Genomic DNA, 26,121 nt, shown 5'->3' on the forward strand with positions numbered 1-26,121 from the left:
TTTATTGATTTTTTTTTTATTCATTGATATTTTTAGACGATAAATCTATTCTTAGTCATACTTGTTATTTCTTCGCTTTTTTTTTTATTTACAGTTTCTTTCGGATTGGGTAGCTGCAAGTTATTATCTTATAATTTAACTCTTAACGCTTAGATTCGGAGATTTTGAAGGATTTTAAAAAGTACTTAAATTAGATACTTTTTTCTTTGAAAGAGGGAGTTATGACAGGCAGTTTACGTCATTATAGTAGGATTTTTTTATTACTTCATGGAAAACGCTTGAAGCTTAGGTAAAATTATGTATGCACTTGCACAATTTACTAAGCGATACAGGATTCTTTTGTTTTTTTTTTCTATTTTGGAGTGGGAAGGGAACTTTATATGCGCTTAAAAAGCATTTTTTTATCCATGTAGCACGAGCACAGCAGTACGGGTACAGCTATTTTTACATAAAGAGAAAAAATAAATACTGACGAATAAGTAATTTCAGCTAAAACGTACCACAATAAAAATCATTACATATTGCTGTGTGAATTTACAACTTGCAAATGTCATTGCACAGTTGAGAAATTCGGATTTTCTTAGCTTAAAATGAAATCATAAAGAGAAAATAAATACTTGATAATTCCACTTTCATAAGTTTCTTCTGAGTTGGTAACTCGCCATGTAATTCGAAGTCCATTTATGCTAGTAAACACATTTCCTGGAAAGAGATGTAATAATTTCTCTAAATCAATTAAGATGGAAACTGCATTTAAAATTGAATGCATTAAATTCACAGTAACGTAAAGAGCGTGTATAGAATCAGCAATTTAGAGCCTATGTCACGAATTGACAACCCTTTTGGAGTCAATAGCCATTTTTTTTAGCAAAAATTAGATTTTACGAGCTAAACATCATAACAACAGTCCTCGATACTATCAAAAAATTAAATATAACTGTTTTGAAACATGTATTTACTGTGACACCAGATCATTTTATTTTTAGCAGAACATGCAGTTTGACCTATTAAAACAAAATTAATAAACTTTTAACAAATAATTAAAATAAACATAGTACAACCTTTTGCAAGTTAATTGAAACAAACTCGAAAAATTAGAAAACTAAGAAGAAATGGTATTTTATTTAAATTTATATAATATCAAAAGTTTTTACTACATAATATGATCACCATGACTCTTTATTAACAGTTGGACACAATTCAGCATGGAATCCACAAATTTTTTACAATCATTTGTGATATTTGTTTTCTTGAACCTGACATGAATTAGCCCAGCGATCAGCTTCTTCATAGTTGAACAGTCCTTTTGCAATAGGTAATTCTCGCGTTTAACCCAAGGATAATTGATTGGGTTAATATGAGGGCAGTTCCCAGGCCATTCCAATAATGTCCAATTTGGTTCTTAGAGACTAATTTCTTGACCGTTTTGAACGTATAGCAAGGGACTAAATCCTGCTGGAAAATCTCCGTTCCATCTTGGTGTCATCTTTTCAACTCTGGTAAAACCTTTTTTTCTTAGAATTAGTAATATAATTCTTATAACGCATCATACCCTCAACAGGCTACAAAGAATTAATTCCAACATCTTCAGAAGGGTGTTTTACAAATTGGTTAATGTGGCAATCACGATTTTTTTTTCGCCTGGAGACCTCCGCATCTGTTCAGTTTGTTGGTCATGGACAAAGAAATGACTTTCGTCGCTAAATACTAATTTCGTCTAATTTTCAACAGTCCAATTCTTATATTTCAACGGCTAAGAAGCGTTTTTTCTTCATTCGTTGGGTCGGTGCTATCTTGATTGGCTGCAACAAGACACCTTCGAACAGTAGATGAGCTCATATTTATTCCATGATCTTTAAAATATCTATTAAGTGTTGCAGTAGTCTTTCGAGGGTCTTTTTTACTTTGCATAAGTAGAAAAGAGTCATCTCTTAGTATTATTTTCAATTTTCGGCTACATTTTTCTCTCCGATTTGGAGTTATGGATGTTGTTTCTCTATTTTGTTTTATAATACGGCTCACAGTTGCAATACTAAAGCCTACTATCTTCGTTAACTCTTTATAAGTCTTTGACGTACATGTTCGGAAAGAGTAACAATCTTTGTGACGCTTTCGCGGTGTCACATCCATCGCTGACGACAGTGAACTCTCAACTCCGGGGGAGCCTCGAAACCCCTCTTTCGTTAGCATCATCCACGGTCGTTTAAAATTGCGTTTTTAAAAGTTTAGTATCGAGAGGCTGCCGAAAAAGTCCCAGAAGTCTTCTCTTACTTTACTAAAAAATTGCTCATAATCGCGTGATTGCTCATAATCACTTTGATGTCGAAAAATTTACGAGTAACTGTCAGGAACCGTTCCTCCTTCTAACATCACGGAAAAACGGTTCCAATTACTTTTTTGAAACTTCGATTTCGAAAATTCTAAAGTGGATTTTTGAACCTTCCTCTCACAGACTATAGTCATCAAAGGTGGACTACAATTGCGTTTTTAAGAGCAAAATATTTGTAATATTTCAGGAGCCCTAGAAACCCTTCTTTTATCATTATCAGAGATCTCCTAAAATTGCGTTTTCGAAATTCAATGGGCCCTTGAACTTTCCTTCTTCACATCGCCAAAGCAAGTCTAAAATTGCATTTTTAGAACTACAATTTTGGAATTTTCAGGGGGAAACCCCCTGACCACCCTTTTTCTGTACAAATGTTGAATTTACAATTAATTTCATGCTGTTAACTTTTTTCTCCTCATAATATGTAAGCAGACCCGTCATTTAGTGTGATCAGTGGGGTCATTTGTAACCCCTAGCTTTGAAAAGTAACAATGTTTTTACAGCTTTTGCAGAAACAGTGTGATGCTGTGACGTACGTCGATTCTTGAGAAAGTCTGCAGAATCTTTCGTAGATAGGGCAAAAAAAAAAAAGAAGTTTTTTTAATTAAAAGTAATCTAAAATTTCAGCCAGCGAAGATTTGTACGTTTTTTCTGGAATATAATGCACTGTTAGCATGTTCTAGTGGCTCTTGATTTTAACTTCTTATTTTTAAACAGTGTTCGGTGCTGAATTGAATTTTACAATAAATTGATCTAATGTCAGTTCATTTTGCAGACTATTTTTGGGTTTTTTAATCTACGTCGCAGATTTCTGAAAGAAGTTCTGCTGCCGGTTTTATTAATTCATTTCGGGGTAGCGATCTCCCCCACCTCTCCTTCTTTTAATCCGTGATTGCCCCCCATAGCTATTTTAGGAATTCCAAGACGACGCGACGCCAAGGAAACACGTCATCAACCTAGATTTTAGATTATAATTTTTTTTTTAATTCTTCTGTTATATCTCAAAAACTATTAACTTCCAAGCAAAATCAAAGAGTAAAAAATTGCTTTTTTGCTGCAGCTTCAATTTTTGCACAGGTGTTTACATTCAAAGTTGATGAGCTTCTGAATAACAATTTCCCTTCACCTCCTTTTATTTTTCGGATTCCTGGAAAAGTCATCGACACTTCTTTTTGGTAAAGAATAAAACAACGCCATTAGAATGATTTGATTTCTTGGAACTAGAGAACATTATAACGTAGGCGGAGAGTAACCAGAATAACCAGTAACGCTCTATTGTCATTGTTCTGCCGAAATTTCCCGAGAACAGAGTACTATCCCCCCCCCCTTTTTTTTTTCCTTTTGATCCGGGAACAGTAAAGATTTGAAATAAATTTCGTCGTCCAGAGACCGGTGAGTGGAACCCTGTAATTATGAGACGCCAAACGGTGGGTTTTATTTTTATCGTGTCTATCTACATGCGTATTTCATGTCCCCGCCGCTCCAGTGGAAATCAGAAAAATTTTAATCAATCGTAATTTCTTCTTTGTATTAACAACAAATATTCAGCATCGAGGGATATGTAAAACAAAAGAAGCTCTACCAAGCAATTTCACGTCTTGAAAAAGAAAGAAAATATAATACAAAAACTAGATCTACTCTTATCTTTACCTGCAGTTTTTGATAAAACTTTTGAATATTGCATTCAAGGCAAATGCCTTTTTTTTCTGCACATGAGCCCGTGTATTTTTCAAGTTTAGCAACTTATTTTTAAACATTGCTCAGTGCTCGTTTAGATTCAACGATTAAATTAATAGCCGTTTATCTTGAATATTTTAAATTTGCGTCGCTTTTAGCATTTTGGTTGACAAAAGTTTATTTTAGCTATTCCTTCAAGACTGTTTCGTAGAGAGGGTAAAATGTTCGAAATGCACACATTCATGGTTCTGCGGTCGGTATAAGGAGTAGTAATGCGTTTTTTACCACATTTGCTTACGCTTTTTGCTCTCAGTGACTTGTTTTGGTCAATTGAATTGTTTGATACGTGCAACTACTGCGTTAGAATTTTGTTAAATTTGCAATAGCTTTCTATAAATGTAAGGAAGGGAGTAGTAATTCTTTTATTTCCCTGCGTTGTCTATGGGACGCGTCTGAAGTCTTGCCCATTCTTGAAAAACGTTTTGACAACATAGAGCAAAAAAAAAAAAAATCAAATATTTAAATTTAATCGCAAACTGTAGCAAAATTGCTTCTCTAATGAGTGTCACTTAAGTATTAATTATAGCAGACACCAAAAATTTCGTAAAAATATTTCTAGAATGCTTAATATAACCCTACGATCACATATTTGTAAAATGACGCAGACTGGTAGTGTTGCCACTTCTAAAAAAAACAATGATAATGATACAGGCAGCAAAGCAGAATAAAAATAAAATTGTTGTTCATGATTTATTTTTTTCAAAAAGTGGGCCTAAACTAGAAAATACGAAAATTTGAAAAGTGTCCTTAATAATTTGGCCACCCACTGTAAATTTCGGTCGTCCTCAGGAAAATGCTTCCTTTCGGCAATCGACTTCGGCCATCGGCATTCTTTGAACCATCGGCATCGGCCCATCGGCCAAAAATTGCCATCGGTCGAACCCTAATGATGATGAAGTATGAAAATTTAACATCGGTAAAAATGCGTTTCAGGCATTTTATTTCAAACGATAAATATTTAAAAAAAATAATATGTATAACAAATCAGCAGCTATCTGAAAAAATTGTATTACGTAATTCAGAATTCATTTCTAAAAGTCAAATATTACCCATGTTCCAAAGAGAAAGTTGAGAGCAAACTAGAAATAGCAACACAATTCCATGCTTACTTTTCTTTCAAAACTTTCTTTCTGTTCCTTAATACTGATCACATGACCCAAACTCACAAAATCTTCTGTTGGGGTTTCAAATATGGGTAAGTACATCTTAAAGTCATCTAGCCTCGCTTTTTGAAGAAAAAATACACATTTTGACAACAAATCTTGGATCAAAAATTTTATTTCTCAGTTGGTTCATTTTCAATTGAAATATTCAAACCTGCATCGCTGCAACTTAATACGTTTTAGAACATCTCCGGGCCTATTCAGAGTTACGCATTATACGAAGAGTCAAACTCAAGCATAGGAAAGATAAATCTAAAATCAGAAGTAGCACACAAAATTTTATTTTACGGCCCGCTGGACAAAAACGTGATCTTCAAGCAATTCGTGTCATAGATGTTCTTCAAGTTGTTGCTTGGCAACCAATATTTTTGAAGTATGTTTCTCCCTGCTTTTCACGATACATTCTCTGGTATAGACGTGGTTATTACAACACGTAAGGCTTCAAATTTCTGTTTCATACTCTATGGATTCCACGAAATGGCTTGCACTGGTAAACGAAGAAATATACGCTTCATTGCAACATTAGGGGGGAAAACTTCATTATTGAAATATTTCCTCTAAAAATAATAATGTTGGAGCTTTTATAGCCTTTACAAAGTGACAAACATTATTTTCAATTAATGTGAAAGGGAGATAATAAGAGCCAAATTACGTAAAATGTAAATAACATAAAATCTCTATTTTCTGACTTAAATAGTGTGCATTAAATATTTTAAAAGGCCGGCAGATTTCTCCATTTGTTGTAATCATAGTGTTAACGTCCAACTACTAACCATGTGGAGTTCACAACTTTTTTCTATGAGGAATCTGGTTTTTTAAAGTGACCTTTAAGTTATTCTTCTAAAAAAAGTCAATCCATATAAAACAAATTTTGAAGCCAAACTTTTTTTTTCTTGAAGTTATGTAGATCATATCTGTACTACAAAAATATTTTTTTATTTCTTGAAAACAATTTGTTCCCGAGATGTAATCATTTGTTTGCTCCAAATGAGTGAAGCTTGTCATTTTTGGCCCCTTTTCTAAAAGCTTTATTCGTTTAATTTCTAGGAAAATCAAATGCAACTTATTCTAAAGCTAAAAAAATGAACTTTTATTTGTTTATAATAAGAAACGATTTAAGTTAAGTCTAACTAGAGATCAGGGGCCAAATCTTGGTTAAAAACCTGCTATTTTGATCAGTTTATGTACGGAAAAAGTCTTAAGAGAAACGTCTCTAGTGGCAATCTATTTTTTCCCTAATAAACTTATGTGTACAAACTAGAAGAACAAAAAAGAAAATCTGCTTTTAGTCCTTTATCAGGAAAAATATCTCTTCAACGGTATAAAAAATTAAATGTGCGCTTTCCCTACCCTCCGCCAAAAAAAAAAAAAAAAAACCTGTCGGACAAGTGTTAAAAATGTAAAAATGATAAAGTAAAAATTTATTCTAATGTCCATAAAAAAAAAAAAAAAGGCCTGTGAAAACTGAACATACGGGTAATATCTTTTTGCACAAGTTGGAGCAATATTAGTTACGAGCCTTAAATGAAGTTTTCTTTATGTTTTTCTCCCTCACTTTTGCTTTAATTTTGACTTTCAGCTGTTTATGAACAATAACTAGCTATCAAATTACCAACATTCGATTGGTTCAAACTTCCTATTTATTAAAGTATGCGTTATTTACGTGTCATATAACGCATGCATGATGTCTCCAAATTTATAAATCTCAACTAAAACTCGAAAAAATAGCTCATAGTTTCGTAATATGAAGTTGAATTACTCTAAGAACAAAAACAAGCCAAACAAATGTCAATATTACATTGACGTCCTTCAAAATTTTATAAAAATTCCAGAATTGATCGAGGATAAAGGAAGCAAAAATTTTCTCAGTGATGGAAATAAATTCCTTTCACTCAATTCTCAGAGGCCTGCGATATGGCGCTAGATATAGCAAAAAAATTTAACTCGGTGAGAAATTCCGCACTGGAGCAAATTCTCTCATAAATATTTATAAAACTATTAACTGCTGGATAAGTTTGGAAGTACAGAAGAAGATGTGAGAAAAAGAAGAATGCGTCTGCATCATAAATTGCAATTACTTCGATCTTATAGTGGATCTACGTTTTTGCTGCGGATTGCAAAAGATTTATTTTAGTGGACAAAAAATCATTCTCATTGATTAGCTCTTAAAAGCTTTTTTAAGAAAATAGGAATGAAAATGGAAGTGAAACACGAACAAGTGTATTGAGTAAGCGTTTTTGCGAATTCATCGATTTTTCCTTTCGTAAGATTTTCGGATGAATTTTCTTCCGTTTTGTAAACTATCGGAAAAAACTAGAGAAAAAACGGGACAAAAATAAGCTATGCAAAAAACAATCTTATTCTGATGAAATAAGTTTCTGTTTTCACGGATATCATATACAGGGTGTTCCGCTTTAACCTGCAAAAACTTCTATTTTCGCAACCGGTAGTCTTAGATGCATACTTCCTATTGCAAAAATGTTCAAAATTTAGATGCAGAGTTTAGGTATTGAAAGTTTAAAGCAAAAATAAAAATGGGTAAAAAAATACAAAATTTAACTTTTTATACGGGCCCTAGGTCCCTTAACTTATATTTAGGGAAAAAAAATCCATTGAAAAATTTTACTAACACAAAATACTCAAAATTTGTCTGACCAAAACTCAAGGAGATATTAGAGTTCGAAGTTTTGAGGGGCCATATAGAAGATGAGATTGGAACTTATCGTCCTTTCAGAAGAATGATAGGTTGTCGAAAAAAAAAGGATTTATATTTTTCATTGTTGTTCAAAAAAAAAAAAAATGCAAATGTTATCCCATGATACGCAAAAACACACTACAAAACCTCGAAAAATTTGAAAAATCACACTACATGCACACATATAGTTTCAAACCCTTGTTAACTGCTATATTTTCCCCCAAAAGGTGTTATTGATGGCGAGTGTAAAGTGGTGTAAGTCTCAAAACGCTGCGTTTCATAGCTCGGTGAATATTGGTCGCACTAATGTCAAATTTTCTTCTGTTGGAATAATTTTTCAATGGGGATTATTTCTCTAAATATAAGTTAACCTAATGCCTGTATAAAAAGTTAAATTTTGTATTTTTTGACTCATTTTTATTTTTGCTTCAAACTTTCAATATTTTAACTCTGCATCTGATTTTGAACATTTTTGCAATTGAAAGTATGCATCTAGGACAAACGGTTGCGAAAATAGAGGTTTTGCAGGTTAAACCGGAACACCCTGTATAGTTAGCAATGATAACTCAAACATCGCAGTTGTAACTTACAAGTAAACCTTCCCAAGTGTCATACGCTGATCGGAATAAAACTTCGCATATCGATAGAACATTGAAAATATTGAGTGCGTATTTTTTTAATCGAGATTTTTTTTTTTAAACACTTTCAACAGAGTAAAATTTACTCCTAAATATTGGATAATTGGGATGTTAGAGGATACAATATTTTCTTTTATTTTAAATTTCAATAACAAAAATTTAAATACTGATAGAAAATTCGAAAAAGCTAAACAAACTAAAGTTGATGTGTCCCAGGATTTTTCTCAAAATACTATTAATAGGGGTAAACCATTCTTCGCTATCCTACCCCGTCAAAGTGAATGACTAACAAACTTAAGTTTATTTCAGTTCTTCTATTATAAGAAGAAAAATTACAGTCATTTGTAAGAACACACTTTTACTTTTTTTCGCATATTTTGATTTTTTTTTACAGGTATAATTTTTGCAAATTTTTCAAAATAGAATTCTAAAAATTGGCATAATTAATTATCTTGTCATAAGCGTACTTCATGCCAAACTTTATTGAAATCAGAAATGGCGAGTTTTTTTTTTTTTTTTTTTTTTAAATTTCCAATCTTTTTTTTTTTTTTTTGAAATTTTCAATAATTACTTGACTTTTTGTAATTAAAATTTTAAATAAAAGAATATATTGTACCGACTAGTATCTCAATTATCCATTATTAAGGGGTAAAATTTACCCCGTTAAAATTTTTGATTTCCGATGAGAGAAAAGCACGTGTTCAATACTTTTAAGTGTTCACGTGCAAAGTTTTATTCCAAATCGGCGTGTGACACTTGGGTAGTTTTACTTGCTAGTTCATATTTTTTCTCTTTCCTGCCAGCGAATATTTAATCCAAGAAGTGCAACTAGACTAATTGTAAATGCAGAAGCAGTCATAATATAATTTTTACATAGACATAAATATACATAAAATTGGTTAGACGACGAAAAGCATCGTCCAAACAGAAGAGAAAAGAAAAACCTTTAAACTGAAGTTTAAACCGAAGAGAGAACTAATGAACAGTTTCATTACAGGAATTAATTTTATAGGCACTTATATTTTGTTGGAACTAATTTTGAGCTTCAAGCTAGTAGTTTGGACCTGAACACCATCCCTCTCTGAGGCTACTGATAAAATGAAATAAAAATGTCTTTTAATCCTACCAAATAATCTCAAAGACTTGCAATGATTGACTTTAATTATGTTAATATATCAACATTTAAACACTAAAAAAGCAAAAATAAAGAAATATGAAAAATATCCTAAACGGTACTAGTATTCATTATTATATATTAATAAATTGGGGTGGCATCTGGTTGGGTGGACGCACAGTCCTCTATGTCTTTCCGAGGGGAAGAACGCAAGACCACACAAGGCAAGTAGCATCGTAGATGATAATATTCAATAAGCAACAATTCTGCGCATGGAGTGGCCAGCTCGATCCACACACAATCGAGCGCGTTTGGGATAATTTAGGAAGGTGTCTAGCTCAATGAGAAGAGATAAAATGGAGGGAGTGAAGATTTTATTCGTGAAGCTATGACCCCAAGTCACGTGATAGATTTTAAAGCAAAGCATTGTGGAAGAATTCAGGTTTCTTCCGCTAGTTTCACGCTCAGGTGTCAACGATTCGTCGTTGCTGAGTCACGTGACTTGGAGTCTTTGGGTCACCTTTTGCTAAGCCAATGATTTGGATTTGCTCTCTCCATGAACTAATTCCTACTCTATGGTCTAGCTGCTCTGAATCTGCCCCTTCACACCCTTGCCACGCTTGTAACTGCTTTGCAAGAGCTATGGCTCTCGCTTCCTATGGAACTGATAGACCGCATAATTGACAGCATCGCAAATCGTTGTATGTGCTTTATTGCTTCTAGAGGGAATCATATTCCATATTGAAGGTACTTTTCCTGTAGCAAACTGACACCTTCAATTTGTTCATTTTATGCATGTGCTATTTTCTGTACTGCTATTATTATCTGGTAATTTATTTTTTATTTTATTTTGTACCTATGTACTGTATATTGTAGGTAAGTGTAATAAAACTATGCATGTAACTTTCTGAGCAATCGTCATTTTCGCGATTTTTCCTTAATTTAAAATAACCAGTTTATATACGGTTTTTTTTTTTTTTTTTTTTTTTTGTTGACCACTTTGTATTTTTGCTTTTGCAGACCTAATTCAGTCGCAGGATGCAACTGAAGGAGTTAAACTCAAAACAAATTTTTAATTATTTGATGCTACTATTCACACTCACCATCTTTGTTTCTTGCAGATATTTTCAACATAAGTGGAGGTCCGCCGACTGATAATTCATTACTAGTTGAATCAATTGAAATAGTTGATATGACATCTGTAATTACTTCACAAACAAGCTCATCCAAGTTTTCTGAAAAATAAATGAAGTTATTATAGAAAAATTGATATTTTACAGCTATCTAAATTGATACTACAGCTGAATTAATAAGCAGTTTCCTTTCCTTTGTCATATTGCACCAATAAAATGCCACAGCTGCTACTGTGTTTTTACTTGTGAATTTTGAATTTTACACTGCACGACTGAAATGTTGACAATGCAAAGAAGAATTTGTTAAAACTAAGTATTTATGAAACATAAATCAAGTTATCCACCATAGAAAATCTTGATTTACAGCTATCTAAATTGATACTACAACTGAGTTAATAAGCAGTTTCCTTTTATTTGTCATATTGCACCAATAAAATGCCCTATATTCTACTTTGTTTTTACTTGTGAATTTTACACTGCACGACTGAAATGTAGACCAATTTGTCAAATTTTTAAAAACGATCAAAACTCTTTGGGCGCAAATTTGTACCCAAGGAAACAAAATATATTATACAAAGAAGGATTTATTAAAACTAAGTACGGTCAATTGGGGAAATTATAAACATAGGGTAGATGGAAACAAACTATGTACTACCACAATAGTTGAGATGACTTTTGAACCTGAACTATTGGCGAGTTAAGACTGGGCCGACGAGAGGAAATGGGCCCTAGTCGGAAACTATGGGTCCGGCGCTCCCAGTACGAAATCAGAAATACGTTTTAGAAGTTTTATGGTTGATTTTTACAAACGGTCGAAACTCTTCGAACTCAAATTTGTAACTATAGCCACAGAACGTAACATACCATGAAGGATTTGTTATAACTAAGTATGGTCAATTGGGGTAAATGGAATCATGGGGTAGATGGAAAAAAAATCTCTTACCATCACACTTCCTTCTGTAATTTAGTTATTATTAGAAATATTAAATTTTCAAGTGAGTTTTATTTTTGAGTGTATATTACATAAAATTTAGCTCATTGTTTAATTTTGGAGTATTTTTTTTACATAATCATATTTTACATTTAGAAGATCCAGTGGGTGACCAGTGATTTATGGGCAGCATATTGAGTACTGTTGGTGTAGAACTTCTTAAGCTTCTAACAAGCCCGGCTCCCGGGATTAGGCGACCTCGGTGGCCGCCTAGGGCGGCAGATTTCAGGGGCGGCAAATTTCGAAATTAAAACATTTTTTTTCCTTAAGTATGAATATCTGTTTCAGCGCCATAAGAATCACTGCTTCAATGCTAAAAAAAAGAAAAAAATAAGAGTGTACCAGTGCTTGGACATGCAAAACCCATTTTGGAATTTAACTAGAAACCCACTTCAGTTTTAAGCACTTTACTATTTACTATTACTACTTTGTATTTTAAAAATATATTATCATTTTATATTATTATTAATATTATTCAATGGGGTCGGGGGCGGCACTTGTCAATATTGCCTAGGGCGGCAGAACTACTAGAGTCGGCCCTGGCTCCTAAACTGATTGTGTATACCTTCGTTTAGCTCGGAGACCAAATTGACATGGGACCCACTTAGGCTCTTGGCAGCCTTGGACTACACAACATAAAGACATTTTGAGGAGCTGTACCAGAATCAGACTTTTTATTTCGGCCACCAGATTCGGCCTCTTGTTCTAATACGCATGACTAAGATGTTGTTAACGTATCCTCAGTTCGAACAACCGGCCTACGTTTCTTAACATGTCGTCAGGGGCGTGCACAAAGGGGGAGAAGGGACACCTGTTGGCCCGCCATATTGTTGGACCTTGGCTTGCCTTTCTTTAACGTGAATGCTGGCGCCCCTACTACTGAGCGCTTATTCAAAGAAAAAAAAAGTTGTGGGTGTAGGGGGGAGGGGCACTGACAAAACCATTTGAACCAAATTGCTGGATTATTGGCGCGCCTCGCCTTCAAAAATTTACAATGCGGCCCTTGAGTAAAAAAGGTTGGAGACCCCTGAACTTGAGTATGCCACTGAGAATCTAAGTCAAACTCCAAGCTTGTAGCAACACTTCTCGCCAAACTCAAAATTTTAATTAAAATTGAGCATCGTGAAAAAAAAATAATTTAAAAATAATGTTTTGCTATTTTTTTTAAATACAAAAGGCCAAATGCTCCAAGTGGTAAAAATTAAACTGGAACGTCTTTCTTCTCTTCGTACCATCTTCCATTTTAATCTTGGTAAGCTAATTTTTTTATGGGATTGATCAATAATAAAGTCTTCACTAGTTTTGAATTTTTCGCTCCTCTAAAAGGAATTTCACGCCTCTAAATATGCCAAGGAGTATTTTAGCGCCATGGAAAACGTTTTAGCAATATCTCTGAGGGCGCAATTAGTATTGTTAAATTTTGCCTTAGGAAAAACATTTGCAACTCACATGCCCAATATTTTAAGCTTGAGTCTTACATTCGTGTTTTCCTTCTTTTGGCACTTCTACGGAAAACTGGAGATTTTGTCTCGCACGTAACAACTAATATATTGCATTAAAAATATTAATTTAAAATAGTGATGAACAAAATTTTGCTGCTTGAGAAATCACATGCCTATGTGTAATTTCTGAAGAAAAAATTATGTTCATTGCCTTTACATATTTTTAATGTTTAATCAAATATATTAGCTGTCATATACAAGACAAACTGGCATTTTTTCCGTGGATTGGACACTTATTGCTTCGGTACTATTTACTTATGGCCGCAAAAATTAGTGTGCATCAAATACCATTTTGAAACTTCCCTGTATATTTTCTAATATATTTTCTTCTTAATGATGTTTAACTTTTTAATTAGCTTTTAAAAAGCTGTAAAAATGCTCTCTATTCATTGTCAAAATTAGATTTCTCGTAATAAAAGTATTATTCTTAAAATAAATATAAGCATCGTCTAGCGCTACTTAAACCACGTACTGTTGTGAACTAATGCGTTTCTTTGATTAAATTTTGCAAGAAAAAATTCATTAAACGAACTTACTCTTATGAAAAGCAGAGACTCTTGTAACCTTCCTCCCGCCGGCTTCAAATATCGAGGAAATAATTGCTTTTTGGGAGCAATTTCCATCTGGACCATCGTAGAGAGGGCTGACTTTAATAAAGCTTTCATCTTCTGAGCGCCTGAAATAGAAAAATTTTCTAATAATATTTGAGATAAATCGATACATTATTTGAGTTCAAATATAAATGTTTTGCTCGAAGAAATTTATTTCTTCTTTTCCCTCCTTTTTATTCGTGCACAATTAGGCTATTCAGGCACATTTTTTGTTGTTTTTGTACCATTTTATAAGCTCTCTCGCCAATATTGATAAGCCGTTTTCAAAAATAGTTTTTTTTTCTTTGCCTTGTTATGTAAAGCACATGCTTTCTAATTTTCTTTATGTTTTCTTTGAACATATTTTTTTAACTAATTTTAATTAAACTAACTTCCAGATATCCCTATAAGTCGCTCCGCTAATGTTATTTTTCCTTTGATGCGTAGTTTACAAGAACAACGTAATTAACCATCTAAGGACCATACTGCAGTGAACAAGTTAAGGGCAGTAACTGCAACTTTTTCATTTTTATTTATTTATTTATTTTTGCATTTTTGTCATCTATTGTACATTAGCTTTATTGTACAAGCTTGCTTATTTGCTTTTCGCTGAAAAAAAAAGCACGAAAAAATGTCTAATTCCAACATTTTCCCATCTTTAGCATTGTATCTAAACAGCGTTCCTTCGAATATCTCGAGAACTCATTTCTGTAGATACTGCCGTTTACCTGCGCACGGCAGCTTATACTTTCCGATATGGGGTACGGAGTTTTTTGTGTTGGCACTACTCTATCGTGGGCAGGTAAATGACAGTATGTGCAGAAATGAGTTTTTGGGGATATTTAAAGAAACGCGTTTTAGATCCGATGCTAATAATAGGAAATGATGGAATTAGACATTTTTTCAGCGGAAACTAAATAAGCATGCTTGAAAAGTAAAGCCAACGTACAATAGATGACAAAAATGCAAAAAAAAAAAAAAAAAAGTTTGCAGTTACTGCTCTTTACCTGTCCCACGTAGTATTAAATGGCAACGTAAATAGTGTGTGAAGTTTTGTATAAATTGGTTTAATATATGTAGCGTATTTTATGTAAATTGATGTGATATAAGTATTTATTACACTCTATAATAGAAAGATCGACAGGTCGCCCCCCCCCCCCTCCCACCGGGAAAACCGCCAATTAGCATATGAATATTTTTACGCACCAAACAGAGAGCATTTAAGAAAATTGAATTTCTTCAATACAAAGGGAGAAAATAACTACACTATGGTTTAAATTAAAAAATAAGTTTTTAATGACTTAAAAGAAAATCACATTAAGTCCTTATGAATATGATTTTACTCTTAGCGAATGGTGGTTCTCCAATTTAAAGGAATGTTATGACTTACGACGAGAAACAAACAACAATTGTAAGTCATAGGCGACAGGTGCCTAAAAAAATTAAGCATCAGACAAATTATTTCTTCGAATTTATCGAAAAATTCAGTGTAACATGATACCTGAAAGACTTATTTTGAAAGAACTAGTCGACAAGGCGTTATTTTTAGTCGTCCTGGATTTGTCGGATCCAGCTGAAAGCAGGGTTCGACCAAGCCCGGACGCCAGATTACCCGGAGGACTAAAAAATACTTTGGTGACTATTTTTTTTTTAAAGAAAAATAATCGATCTAAGCCATGTTGATAATGTTAAGAAATCAATTTCAGAACGAAGCAAGCGCGTAGATTCAAACGGAGATAAACTCTTGTACCATGGTAAAACGGCACATTGAGCATTGTTTCGTACCATTTCCCATTTCTCATGCGCTGAAGAAATGGTGAAATGTTTGATGATCCTAGAAAGAGAGGAAAAGTTGAAAGAAAAAAAAACACAAATAAATGAATGGTTGTTCAAATTAAAATCTAAGGAGCTGTGTAAGATCACTGACCGTAAAAATAAACATAAATTAATATGCTTCATTAAACTGATTACGTTCATAAGAAAACGTTAAATTTTCGGGACATGTAGGTAAATTTGACTACAAGGAAGAAACTACAATGAAAACATTATGCTGAAATTCCAATTCATTAGTAAACAAAAAACTTTTTTTATCGCTGTATTTTCACAAAAATGTTCAGTATTCTTTAAGATAACTAAAACAAAAAAAAAAAAAAAGAAAGAAAGAAAGAAATAGGGGGAAAGAGCACATGTGAACAAAAGACATGTGTTTCTGCAGACACGTTTTTCGGGGTTTCAAGGAACCCCTTTTTCAATGCAAAATAATAATGTCTTTACATCCAAAAGCTCACTGACCGTAAACAAACAACCTGGATGTTAGCGATTTTCTATTCCTTGAAAATCTGCCGACTGGAACTCGGGACTTTGTGTTTATTACAGGTGCATCTCCCCCCCCCCCCCACCCCCCGCAAAAGAAAGCCAATATTAGCGCCCGAGTACAATAGTTATAATTTAATTACACATTTATTTTTAATTCGCACAGGTGAATGAGCAAATGTACTCCTTTAAATAAAATTTTATTTATAGGGCCATTTAACAGAATTTCGAGCAAATGTGAGTCCATAACATGACACTTTTTTGCCATAACTATTTAATTTACTATTTGATTAGCAAATTATTTTAATTTGAGTTAGTGTGTTGGTAGGACATACTCAAAATAAAATAATGTGCTAATCAAACTGTAAACTAAAAAGTTATGGCAAAAGAAGTCATGTTACGGACTCTTCCTTTGTCTGAAATACTGTGAAATGACCCTATAGTAATTTAAACACGTATATAGTAAAAGCCGTTGTTTAAAAAAGCATATAGTCGCAATAACAGACGCTTGAAAAGACGTTAGTAAACCTTGTGATTTATATCTCTGTTAGTAATGTACAACTATAATTTTGTTTGAAGAAACTATTCGCCTGTAAATACCTTTCATATACAGTAACTTACTATTAACTGATGGCTAGAGACGGATCAGTCAGCTTTAGTTCAAAACAACTCAGTTTTATGATTCTGAAAGTTGTTATTAACTCTCCCTCCCCTGAATTAAAACAAAATAAAATAATAGTGAATGTGGTGGGGAAAAAAAGAGCAAAAGCAAAAAGAGCACTGGTTTTTTACACATGGGGTTTTTATTTTACTGGGGAGCCATGAGAAACTAGCCCGCGTTGCGCAATCTGCAACAAAATTCTTGTCAACAGACCATTACTTCTTCACAAACTCTGAAACAAAACATCCGGCGCTCGCCAAGTTTTTTTAACGAAAAGTAGCAAATAATAAAAGGCAGGAGTGCGCACTGATGCGGAACACCCGAGCGCCGTTCTGGAATTGCTTTTCTTGTAAAATAAATTTCCCTTTAACATTATAGGTTTGATTAAATTTTTGCCTCATGTTTTTCATTTTGTCAAAGCGATTCCTAACCTGTTGGGCTAGAATTGCTTCTGTGTGGATTATCTTCATCACAGGTTGCTATAGATCTAAAAGCAGACACGATAAATCTCGAGAGGGAACGCACGAATCTGTGAAATCAAGCTCTTTGAACTAAAACATTACTATTTTCGAGAAAACTACGAAAAGTCCATAATTAATTTTGAGAAACGAAATTTAAGGGGCTGACCGTAAATGATGTCACACTTTATTCAACATTTTGACCCCCGCCCCCCCCCCCCCCCCGTTATAAAGTGTCACACTTACCCCCTTCTCATTTTCCCTCCATTTCACACGCCACGATATTTTTCAAACATATTCTTCCGAAAATTGCGTGATGTTCCACTTGCTTGTTATCCCCTCCCTCCCTCTTGTCACAAATTGTCAAAATTTAGCGAACCAACCTCCTTCCTCAAAACGTAACATCATTTGTGGACAGCCCCTAAATAATTTTCATGCAGATTTTTTTGTTAGGGTCACAGTGTAGCTTTACCGTGAAAATGCTCATGTTGTTATTTAATGAGAGGGGCGAGATGAAGATTAAGAGAAAAATTGGATCGCAAATGCTAAATGGTTGCGAAACGCTGTATTTAACATTCAGCAATTACTTAAATTTCTCAACTACACCCCCCCCCCCGCCACCCCCGTGAAAAGTATGGTTCAACCTCGATAACTCGAAGCTTAAGGGACCAGGTGAAATATTCGAGTCATGGGAAGTTCCTACAATCTTCTTAAGAATTTGGGACCGAATGAAAACTTCGAGGTAAAGGAATGTTCGAATTATAGCTTAGGGAAAAATTCCGATCAATGTCCATAAAAATGGACCATGTTTAAATAAGAATGGTTCTAAAAACGTCAGGTATCGTTTGATTTTGTAACTTTTAATGAAAATATTTGATCTAAAATGAACGATGGAAAAAAAAAGTTTCTCTGTACAAAACCAAGATAATGTGGGGCAAAGTGAAATGGTTAATACTGCTGAGCTTTTTCAAAATGAACAAATTGGAAATTCATTTTGAAAATTATGGTACATAAAGAAAGAACATTCTATTTTATGAAAAAACTTACATTAAAACAGTATTTTTAATTTTTGGCAGTAAATTTGCGCCTTCAAAAAAAAAAAAAAGTAGAAAATTTTCACTTTTTTTTCCCATGGGGCAAAGTGAAAAATGAAATGTTTTTCTAATGAAATATTTTCTATTCAATTGTATAAAATATTTTTGATCAAATGAAAGGCTTAATGAGTAATTGAAAACATATTGAAACAATAAACTAAAAATTAAATTAGTTAATTAATTAATGTATGAAGAAAAATAAATGAACAAGTAAAAGAGTGAATGAATAAGAAAATTAGTGAATGAATGAATAAATCAGTGAATTACTAAATGGAGGAATGTAAATGAATGAATTACTAAATGAATACGTAAGTGATTTAGTAAATGAATGAGCAAGTAAACAAAATAAACTATTTCACTTTGCCCCGCATGTACTTGACTTATTGTGGAAAATATTTGAAATAGAAACAAGCTTAATACAAACTAAATAAATATTTTACAGAGTATTAGAAAGTCTCAATTAATATTTAAAATGTTAAAACCAAGAACTTTATCATTTTATAGTAACAAAAATAATTTTTGACTTGCAACAAAATATTACAAAATGACTATCAATTTTTGAAAATTGCCTGTATTATCATATGCTTTAATCTTTGGTGGTATTTTTTGTACTGACTGGAATAAATTACAAAAAACATTATCAGATAAGTGGTGCTAAAATCAGAGTAAATATTTCACCATTTCACTTTGCCCCCATATTCCCCTACTATTTTTTGCCCCAAAGCAGAAGAGAGGTTCTCCTATCATTTGCACTGGTTATATCAAAATTTTTAATTTCGTCACTTACATCTCTTTGCTTCTCACTACCTCATATGTCTCTGCAATATGATTGGAAGCGTGTTTCTTAGCAAGATTTTTTTTTTTTTTTTTTTTTTTTTTCAAATAAAGAAACACAAAGTCGCCACTTTTGGCGACTGGGAATTTATTCTTCTTGGTAGCCATTTTCATTGAAATGGTCGCCTGTTGGTGATTGACGATTTGTTTTAATGAATGCATCCTAAAAGTTTCAGAGTAGGACTTTGAAGGGATCAGCAGTTGCAGCAAATAATATAGAACACATTTTACAAATGCTACTAAAAGTGTTTTTTAACTCCGGAACTTTTTAAAATCCTATTTGAGACATTTTTTTTTATAATGTAATCGAAGAAAATTATCATAAAAACTTGAGTGAACCCATAATAAAATTAGCAGCTGTCGCAAATAGTTGTATATAAATGTTGCAAAATTCAAAGAGATTCAACCAGTATAGTTTACTTAACCCGGATTAAAGAACATAAAAAGAATTTTATGATTCTAAAAAAAAATAACATAAAAATAGGTGGTTTTCGATATACTTTCTTTTTTTCAATTTTTATCATTATTTTTTTAATGCCCTTTATTTTTTCTGCTTTTTAAATGGATTATAGCAGTGCATATAAATATTTTTTCAGCACTTGCTTCAGCTTTTTCTCATCTTTGAACTTATTTTGAATAACTTAGTATAAAAGATCAGTTTAAATTGCAATATTAACTATTAATAAAATTTTTAAATTTTGCGAATAAACTATAAAAATTGATTACATTCCATTTGAATACAGAGAAAGATTTGCAAAACACACGGAAAATAATAATTGAAACATTTTTCGTATAAAAATTTTCGAAAAACCCACAATTTTAATACTCTGTGGTCACTTACGCTGGTTTTGCTATCTGAAAAGCTATACGAAAAATGAACAGAGCAGTGTTTAAAACTTGAGGTAGTAAACAATTATGTTTTGTTGTGATGTTGGAATATGTGAGGGAACTTGCTTATGAATGTTTATTCGTACTAACTTTTATTTTTATTAAGTTTTTAGTACATTTAATTGCTTATTTTAAAACTATTTTAACTCAAATATGAATTTTTCAGGCAAATGAGATTTTTTACCAAATTTTACAACTTGCAAAAATTAATACAGATAAAATGAAAAATTCCATCAATTTATATGCTAGTAGTTTGAAAATATTATTTTCTTTTCTTTTTTTTTTAATTGTTGATCCTATCATAACTTAGTTTTTCATTTATGCTATCTTAATTAAAACACATTAAAAGCATAAGTTATGTACAACAACTTCGGTTTTTTTTTTTTTTTTTTTTTGTTAAATTTCTTTGATTTCTTTAACAAAAATTGTAAAATACGTTCCTCTTTACATTATTTACTGATTTCACCAAGGTTCCACTTGAAAATTTTTCGAAATACATTTTAAAAAGTAAATTTTTTGCAAAATTTTCAAAAAATAATGTTGAAAAACTTTTTGAACTTTTAAATTTCAATTTTGTAAAACAATTTTTCTGCGTTATATAAAGTTACATATCATATTAAAGTACATGCTATTCTCTTTAAAATGAGCTGTTACGCAACTCTGTAACTTCCATAGAGTTTTAATTATAGCATTTTAAAATAACAGCCGGCAAGTTAAAAAAACAAAAAGTGTTTTTAAGGAAATTCCAAACTTAATTACTCATTTACTATAAACGATTTTTTTTTAACTATGCATTCTTAGTTAAAGAGTAAGATTTTTAAAAGTTTCATAAAAATTTGAGAAGTTCAAGTTAAGATTTTTTTTTCTGCTTGCTTTGTGTGTGAGAAACTTTAGAGACTCTAAAATGTGCACGACTCGTATTTTTCCCCCCAAAAGATGATACGCAGTTAAAAAATTATGTCATAGTGGTTTTTGAAAGTTTTTAAAACAAATATAATTTTTGATGCGAAATGAAAAATGTTTATGTGCTGGTAGTTTGACAGAGTAATTTTCTTTTCTAAAATTGCTGCTTCTATCATAACTTCGCACTTTATTTATGCTGCATTAATTAAAGCACATTAAACGATGAGTTATCTACAACAATTTCGATCTCTTTAAACATATTGTTTATTTTTCATTTCTAAATTTTTTTAGCGAAAATTGCAAAATGTGTTTCTGTTAAAATTAATCGCTGTGTAACTACTGATTTCATCATGGTCACGCTCCAAAACTTTTTGAATGCATTCTTCAAAATAAATTTTTAAAAAGTAAATTTGGTTGCAACATTTTCAAAAACAATGTTAAAAAACTTTTTGAATTTCATAGTTTTACAATTTTGTGAAGAAAATCATTTTGCGGAACGTATTCAAGCTACATATTACGTGAAAGTACATGCTTTTCTCTTTGAAATGAACTGTTACAAAACTCTAGTTTCCGCAGAATTTCAGTTACAGCATTTCAAAAGCACAGCCGGCAAATACAAAAAAGTGTTTTTAACGAAATTCAAAACTTAGTTACTCATCAATTATGAACAAAAGATTTCTTTAATCTGTGGATTCATTAAGGATGTCATAGAGGAATATTTCTGAAAGTTTCATTAAAATTTGAGAGAGTCAAGTTGAGATTTTTTTTTTTTTTTTTTTTTTTTTTTTTTTTGGTCGATGTGACATGGAAGGACGTTGAAAATCCCGTATACCTAGATTTCTTTTCTTTTTTTTTTTCAAAGTTTCGTGTTCAAGATTTTTGAGATATTGCTTTTTGAAAGATTTGAAAAAAAATCTTGTTTTTAAAATGTTTTTATGAATACATCCCTAAAATTTCCACTGTAAGAAAAAAGAACTTAAGGGGGTCAGCAGTTAGAGCAAATAATGTAGGACACTTTTTTTTTCAGTTTTTGATAATTTTTTCTTTAATTCTCGGACATTTTAAAATTATAATTGAGACATTTTTTTTGCAGGTAAATTATGTTCTTTAATGTGATCTAACAAATGCATTACGAAAATTTCAGTGAAGCCAAGAAAGAATTAGCAGTTATCGCAACTAGTGATATATAGGCAAAGCAGTTCAAAATTAGATGATATATTGATTAGAAGTCCGGTTGCTTCAACACGGAATGAAATTCACATAATTAATCAAACTGTAAATACAATCCTCAGAAATTTAGTTTAAAAATCTTTTCCATCATATATTATTTTCAGAGTTTTTGTCATCTGCGGTCGATTAACTCAGCTACAAATATTTTTTCTCGAATAGTAATTGAACTTGTACCTTCAAAAAAATGAAAAATTGGCTTTTTATTTATTTATTTATTTATTTATTTCATTTTATATATATATATATTTTTTTTTGTATGGGGTAAAGTGTAAAAAAAAATATTTTTCTAATAAGATACTTTTCATTGAATTGTTAAACATTTTTTTTAATACTTAAAATGTTGAAAACAAAAATTTCATAATTTCATAATAACAAACATTTTTTTTTTTTATAAACCACAAAATATGTGTATCAAATTTTGAAAATGACTTATATTATTTTTCTTAGAGTTCAGAATTATTTAATTTTCGACTGGAATGAACTATCGATACATGAAATAAGTTAAAATAGGTGGTGAGGCAAACTGAAAATATTTTACCATTTTACCATTTCATTCTTCCCCGCTTTTTCACTTATCCCCACATTCCCCTATATCATTTTGAATCTTCTAACCAGAAATTTCAAATGAGATGTCAAATAATATTCGACCTTTTTTATTGTAGATTTTAAATGAAAATTTGAGGAGTGGGTCACAGTAAAGTTTGATAAAATGAAAAACAATGCAAATTACACATTTTTGAAAATTGAATTTTTCGTATTCTACTTCATTACAGACTATGAAACATATACCAAACTATGACATATACAGAAAACGAAATATACTACGACCATACACCAAACTATGAAATATACAAAAATGAAATATACTACGATCACACACCAAACTATGAAATATACGAAATATACTACGAAAGTACACCAAGTTTATTACAAACTGAAATATCAATGACCCGGTTCATTTGATTTTGAATAAACCGCATAATATCTGTCTCTAACAGTAAGTTTTGTCAACCGCCTATCCCGATGCTTGTTGGTCACTTATTTTACTTTTACTCTGAAAACTAATTGTATATGCATTTTTAATTAAAATATCATAACCAAGATATCACTTTAGTTCAAAACATGTTTTTATTCGACATATTTTTAACTAAATATTTGATTTAAAACTGCGTTAAATTTTTATAAGCTATTTCACTTCCTATGTATAAGAAAAAATTGTATTACAATTTAAATTTATAGTACTCCTTTACGGATTTGCAACAACCTTATTTGTGAATTAATAATAATAGTTTGCATTAGTTTAAAAAAGTTATCGAATTTATTTATTTATTTATTTATTAGGAGCAATTCCACTTCTTAAAAAATAATAAAAATTGCACTAGACTCAAAATTTCCAGTATTTCGTTATACATTTTTGAGAAACAATTTTCTATACTAAGTAATAAAAAATAGCTCCACAATTTAAATTTATCGTACATCTTTAGTGAGAAAGATCTCATTTTCTGACCAATTGTCAAAGGTTACATTATGGCATAAAATGTGTAGTATTTTACTGGATTTAAAAACTTTAAATTAAATCTTGCTTATTCACTTAAAATAATTCGCTTTTTAATTGGTATCAAGATATATATATATATATATATATATATATATATATATATATATATATATATATATATATATTGCTCATGGCTATAATTGAACCTGACAACATTATTTTTTTTCAGAAAAATGAGATGTTATTATAAAACTGTAATAAATTCTTCAAAAGCGATTTTAACTTTTGTGACTTTTAGATAATTATTCAAGCCAAACAATATTATGAATACTAAATTAAGTAGCAGCTTTGAATTTCACAAAACAAATTCTTCATTTGAAATCATTTTTGAAAGCATTCGCCTGAATTCACGGGGGCTAATGCTTTTAAGGTCCTTTACCGACTAAAGAACAAATTATTTGAAAGAGAAATATAAAACACATAAATTAATAGTCTTACATTAAATTTGGATTACATGTAAAACTAAACTTAACGCTTTGGAAAATTGTTATGCCCACCTTTTCGCATGAAAAAATCTTCTCCAAAAAAGGGAGAAGGAGAGGATTAGCTCTAATTAACAATCGGAAATTCCAATACAGTGGCCGCCGCTTACATGAATCACATTTGTTCTAAACTGTTTGATTCCGTAAAGCGGCTGATTCAATAAAGCGGCTAATTCAATAAAGCTGGACTTTGTTCTGTTTTTGACCATTTGATTCATAAAAGCGGTTGATTCAATTAACCGGCTTCCACTGTTTAATCATACTGTCAAAATTTCAGTCTTTTATTCTAAAATTCTTTCCAATGCTATTGAAGCATCAAAAGTATTTTTAAATATACTTATTAATGAATTTTCATTTTACGTATATTATAAAACATATGTAAAAAAGTGCATTAAAGTATACTTATTAATGAATTAGCATGCTACGCATATCATAATGTTTTTTTTAAGTGCATCAAAATATATTTATCAATAAATTAGCATTTTAAACGTATTACATAAATTATGAGACTTACCAGTCAAAACAGTCTCCAGAATCCGCACCAGTAACTTTAATCGTAAAATTTGATGGCAGATCTCTGTTGTAGTCCAGCAGAATACTAGGAACATTAAGTTTGTAGCTCACAGAAACAGAAAACAAAACTAAAACTACACAAAGCTCCAATAAGTGTCCGGAAGCACGTGGACTCCTCCGTAATAACATGACTTAACGTCTATCAGACTTTATTCATTCCAATGACGTTGACTTTCCGAATAAAACTGAACCATCCCAAGTTTTCTAACTGTTTACGGTTTAGTTTCGGTGTGATCTGCGCAGACGCTGTCTTCGAAACCAGTTTTAAACGCGTTTACCTGCCCGACGCAAGGTCAAGGCCCGATATTTTATGCAGTTTGCTGGTCGGGAGAAGAATGATGATATTTTATCGTGACGTCATGTTCTGATTTCTGCTTTAAGTGATGTAATACCTGGAAGAGGGAATTGTACTGCACAAGGAAACGGTGCTTTTATTTGGCTCAGAGGCAGGCGTGGCTCCTGGGGTAGGCAACCTGGGCCAGGACCCGATTAAGATATCCGGAGGCCCTAGGCCAAACACTTTTTCAGGATCCCCCTTGCAGTTACTTACAATTTTCGCAATAGGCTCAAACAATTTTAGCCATTTCGGGGGGGGGGGACTAGGCTATGACCTAGTTGGTCTATTTCGTAATAAAGCCCTTGTCGCCGCCTAGGGCGGCCGATTTTAGGGGCGGCAAATTTCATCATGTCAAAATGAAAAAAAAAGTATTATCTAGTGCAGTGACATGCAATAATGGATTAACCGGGAGTCCAGGCGAGGACTCTGTACTTCGGGTGGCAAATTCAAAAGCAGATCTAAGAGAGTCATGATGGAACTCTTGGTGAGAACAAAGGGACCCTTAAATTGCGGTTTTCAGGACCAAACAGTCTAAAATGACCGTTTTTTGGACTTAAAATAAACTCCGGTGCAAAATCGCCCTCCTTCTCCGTAGCCCAAAGTTGCCAAAGGTAGGATTATAATGTAGGAGGGTACAACTTACAACCTGAATCTCACATCCTTTTCGGTAACATCAGCTTAAAATTGCGATTTTATAGCCTCAATTTCGATTGGAAGGGGTTTTGAACGCTCTCTCTTACCCTACCACATAGCCTAGCATTTCGTTTTTAAAACTTCAACATAGAATCAAATTCTAGGAACAAAGCCACCTCACCCTGTCCGTAATCCTAACGTCATCAGTGTTAGCCTAAAATGTGTTCATAGTTGTTTTTTATCGAAACATTTCCGGTGGTAGGTCCCA

General features: G+C 32.1%; 1 protein-coding gene across 1 annotated transcript; it reads right to left on the reverse strand.

Moving 5' to 3' along the window:
- Window positions 1-372: 372 nt before the first annotated feature.
- On the reverse strand, window positions 373-25,023 carry LOC129231767 (nuclear pore membrane glycoprotein 210-like). The gene is made up of 4 exons (XM_054866131.1): window positions 24,825-25,023; window positions 13,836-13,975; window positions 10,777-10,908; window positions 373-702 (listed from the first exon to the last, which is right to left on the reverse strand). The coding sequence occupies exons 1-4, from the start codon at window positions 25,010-25,012 to the stop codon at window positions 581-583; spliced, it is 582 nt and encodes a 193-aa protein (XP_054722106.1). The 5' UTR covers window positions 25,013-25,023; the 3' UTR covers window positions 373-580.
- Window positions 25,024-26,121: the final 1,098 nt, after the last annotated feature.

The sequence above is a fragment of the Uloborus diversus genome, chromosome 10 (genome assembly GCF_026930045.1).
Source record: "Uloborus diversus isolate 005 chromosome 10, Udiv.v.3.1, whole genome shotgun sequence".
Taxonomy (NCBI): domain Eukaryota; kingdom Metazoa; phylum Arthropoda; class Arachnida; order Araneae; family Uloboridae; genus Uloborus; species Uloborus diversus.